At 51.9% G+C, this 4,144-nt stretch overlaps 1 protein-coding gene across 1 annotated transcript in view; it reads left to right on the top strand.

Annotated features, from left to right (window-relative positions):
* The first annotated feature begins 192 nt into the window (after window positions 1-192).
* Window positions 193-4,144, top strand: part of Armc12 (armadillo repeat containing 12) — a 13,181-nt gene continuing 9,229 nt past the window's right edge. Inside the window, exons 1-3 of the mRNA XM_013029603.1 lie at window positions 193-479; window positions 2,433-2,578; window positions 2,733-2,867. Of these exons, the coding sequence (XP_012885057.1) occupies window positions 317-479; window positions 2,433-2,578; window positions 2,733-2,867 (444 nt within the window). The 5' untranslated portion in view covers window positions 193-316. The remainder of the gene's footprint in view (window positions 480-2,432; window positions 2,579-2,732; window positions 2,868-4,144) is intronic.

Here is a 4,144-nt window from a genome sequence, read left to right as displayed (position 1 = left end):
GTCATGGACTTTCCTGCCCAGGCTGCTTTGAACCTCAATCCTCAGATCTCAGCCTCCTGTATAGGCTCGGATTACAGGCGTGAGCCACCTGTGCCAGCTGCCCCTGCCTTTTTATACCCTTGAAGCCAGCTTCCTGCGAGACCGAACCTTTGTCCCCATGGCTGCATTTCCTGATTACCATCCTCCATCCCATTGTCTCTCTGAGTTCCAATTCTAACACCTGATTCCTAGCCCCTACCAGAGTTCTGGTTCCGGAAGGCCCTCGCCGGTAGGCCGGGGGCCTGGCTCCCACCTGGCACAAGGCAGGGCTGAAGACATGGGCAGGAGCCTCCCCACTTGCCTGCAGCATCTGAACTTCCGAAAAAGTCTAGTGGGCCTGGCCACGGGTGCTGGAGCCCTGTACCTGCTCTACAAGGCCATCAAGGCTGGTATAAAATGTCAACCGCCCCTCTGCACCAACTCACCCATCTGCATCGCCCGTGAGTGTCTGCCCTCTGGGGAGAGGGCTCTGCCCCAGGAGCCACCTGCTTCTGAGGCCTCCCCTGGGGGAAAGCCCACAGGTGACTCCTTCAAGTTCCTCTCTCCTCCTTTCTCTCTCCATCTTTCTCAGGCTTACTCTGCGGCACCCTGGGTCAGAGCCTAGGGTGACAGAAGCTAGTTCTGGGTCCCTGGGACCTTTCTACAGTAGATCTCCAGTTTTCCAAGGGCAGGTTTTCTTTTTTCTTTTTTTGGTCCGGTTGTGGGCCTGAACTCCGGGCCTGGGCGCTGTCCCTCAGCTCTTCAGCTCAAGGCTAGCGCTCTACCACTTGAGCCACAGTGCCACTTCCAGCTTTTTTTTTTTTCTGCTTATGTGGTACTGGGGAATCGAACCCAGGGCCTCATGCATGCAAGGCAAGCGCTCTACCACTGAGCCACCTTCCCAGCCCCCAAAGGCAGGTTTTCCGAATCCTGCATGGAGCCTGGTTACCAGGACTCCAGTCTTGAGAACTTGCCTGGCTCCTCCGTTGTAGCTCCCGGCTCCATGTCTCATCTAGGAAGTAGAGACTTGAAGCAAAGGGGAAATTGTGGGCAGGTGTGCAGTGCCTCTTCTAGCCCACGCGGTGTGTGTATGAGGTGAGACCCTTTGTGGCTGTCTGGGGGCCATGTACAGAGCACACAAGGAAACACCAGTTGCTGCCTGCACCGATTTGCAGGTAGTAAACGGACAAACGTATGACATTATACGAACACTATTATGTATGGTAGCCTTGTATAATGCGCTCCCTGTACAACTGTACATGGCAGTCCTGAAGATAGCAAAAGAGCTTTTTCTTGCCAGGTACTGGTGGTTCCTACCTGTATCTGAGCTATTCAGGAGGCTGAGATCTGAGGCTCCTGGTTCAAAGCCAACCTAGGCAGACAAATCTGCAAGACGGGGTTTTTTTTTTTTTTTTTGGTTGTTGTTGTTTTTTGTTTGCTTTTTGTCAGTTGTGAGGCCTGAGCTCTGGGCCTGGGCGCTGCCCCTCAGCTCTTCAGCTCAAGACTAGCCCTCTCTACTACTTGAGCCACAGTGCCACTTCTGGCTTTTTCTGATTATGTAGTGCTGAGGAATCAAACCCAGGGCCTCAAGCATACAAGACAAGCAGTCTACCACTGAGCCACCTTCCCAGCCCCCTGAAGGATTCTTTTTTTTTTTTTTTTTTGGTCCAGTTGTGGGGCCTGAACTCTGGGCCTGAGCACTATCCCTCAGCTCTTCAGCTCAAGGCTAGTGTTCTACCACTTGAGCCACAGTGCCACTTCCGGCTTTTTTCTTTTTGCTTATGTGGTGCTGAGGAATTGAACCCAGGGCCTCAGGCATGCAAGGCAAGCGCTCTACCACTGAGCCACCTTCCCAGCCTCCCCTGAAGTATTCTTAACTCCAATTAATCAGTAAAAAGTTGAAAGTAGCTGGGCACTGGTGGCTCATGCCTTGTAATCCTAGCTACTCAGGAGGCTGAGATCTGAGGATCATGGTTCGAAGCCAGCCTGGGCAGTAAAGTCTGTGAGACTCTTATCTCCAATAAACCACCAGAAAACCAGAAGTGGGGCTGTAGCTCAAGTAGTAGAGAGCTGTCTCTGAGCTGAAGAGCTCAGGGATTATGCCCAGGCCCAGAGTTTAAGCCCCATGACTGATTAAAAAAAAAAGTTGAAAGTAGCCTTGGTTTCATGTGGTAGAATATCAGCCTTGAACAACAACAAAAAAGCCAAGCAAAAGTGCAAGACCCTGAGTTCAAGCCCCAGTACCTGTGTGCGTGCGCACACACACACACACACACGTGCACACACACACACACATTTCTCTTTAGAATAAGCTGGGCAGCTTTGTCCCCCAGGTTCCTGTTCTCCCACTTCCCAACCCCCTACTTTCATTATTTCTGAGTCCACAGCCTGAACTGGGTTGGGTGGCTGTCTAGGCCTGGCAATCGAGCGAGAGCGCCATGGGCGGGACTCGGGTGAGCTCCGGAGACTCCTCAACTGTTTGGAGTGTAAGCAGGACGACTACGCCAAGAGCATGATTCTGCACAGCATCACCCGCTGCGTGTACTTGCTCGAGGCTGAGGTGAGCCACGGGACGCCAGCCCGGCCTCCTCCCTGCCCGGCGACGGGGTGCATGGCTTCCCTGGCCTCTGTGGAAGGGGGGCAGCAGGGGTGTGCCTACGGACCCCCAGGGACTCTGATTCCTCCGGCCTCTTCCATCTCCCCACACACCCCAGGCCTCTGCTTGTACGACGGATGACATCATGTTGGTGGGTGACATGCTGGACGAAAAGGACAACAATGTCAAGATCCAGGCTCTGAATGCACTTAAAGCTTTCTCGGGCATCAGGAAATTCAGGCTCAAAATTCAGGTGAGCCCCCGGGCAAGTAGCAGGGCGCTACACTCGGGACAGCCTTGGGCTTTTGGGTGCTTTAATTTGCATAGGATAAATGCACCTGTTTCCAGAAGTTTCTTTGACAGTTGAGTTGGTAGCCCAGAAACAAATGGGGGATGTGGTCGGCTTTCCCCGCAGGCTGTGGAGGCCTCTGAAGGTTGGGGTGAAACTGAACAAGGCAAGAAGTCTTTCCCCACCCCCCAGAAATTGTTGGGCACCAATCAGTTCAATATGTCCAGCACTGGCTGGATATATTGGTCAGGATACAGTGCGGTCCTACACACAGTGATGTTAATAGAGACCCGCAAATTAAGGCTCAATCCCTCAAGACCTCTCCATTTCAGACCCAGTGGGTTAAGTGTAACTTCTGACCAACTGTCTCTAAAGCTGGAGTTCCCCTAGCTTCCCTTTTTAGCTGTGGCCCACTAAAGTGACCCATGAAACTTAAGAAACTACTTAGTTGGCTGGGAAGGTGGCTTAGTGGTAGAGTGCTTGCCTTGCATGCATGAAGCCCTGGGTTCAATTCCTTTATACCACGTAAACAGGGGGGGAAAAAAAGCCAGAAGTGGCACTGTGGCTCAAGTGGTAGAGTACTAGCCTTGAGCAAAAGAAGCTCAGGGACAGAGCCCAAGCCCTGAATTCAAGACCCAGGACTGGCAAAAACAAAAAACAAAAAAACACTTAGTTTACCAGTTTATTATTTATTATAAGGGCACAACTCTAGGGCTGGGAAGGTGGCTCAGTGGTAGAGTGCTTGCCTTGCATGCAAGAGGCCCTGGGTTTGATTCCTCAGCACCACATACAACAGAAAAAGCCCGAAGTGGCGCTGTGGCTCAAGTGGTAGAATGCTAGCCTTGAGCTGAAGAGCTGAGGGACAGCACCCAGGCCCAGGGTTCAGGCCCCACAACCAGACCCCCCCAAAAAAATAAATAAAGGGCACAACTCTAGCTGGACATAGTAGTGACTACGTATAATTCCAGCTACTCAGGAGATGGAGGTGTGAGGATCACATGTTCCAGAGCAGCTATGGCCAAATTAGCAGGACCTATCTTAACCCTAAAATGAAAATAAATGAGTGCATGCTCACCTAGTATATGCAGGGTTTGAATTCAGTCCTTGGAACTGCAAAAGAGTGCTCTATATAGGTTTTTTTTTTTTTTTTTTTTGCCGGTCATGGGGCCTGAACTCTGGGCCTGGGCACTGTCCCTCAGCTCTTCAGCTCAAGGCTAGCGCTCTACCACTGGAGCCACAGC

This window comes from Dipodomys ordii, unplaced genomic scaffold (assembly GCF_000151885.1).
Source record: "Dipodomys ordii isolate 6190 unplaced genomic scaffold, Dord_2.0 Scaffold120, whole genome shotgun sequence".
Taxonomy (NCBI): domain Eukaryota; kingdom Metazoa; phylum Chordata; class Mammalia; order Rodentia; family Heteromyidae; genus Dipodomys; species Dipodomys ordii.
This window is presented reverse-complemented; position numbering and strand designations above follow the sequence as displayed.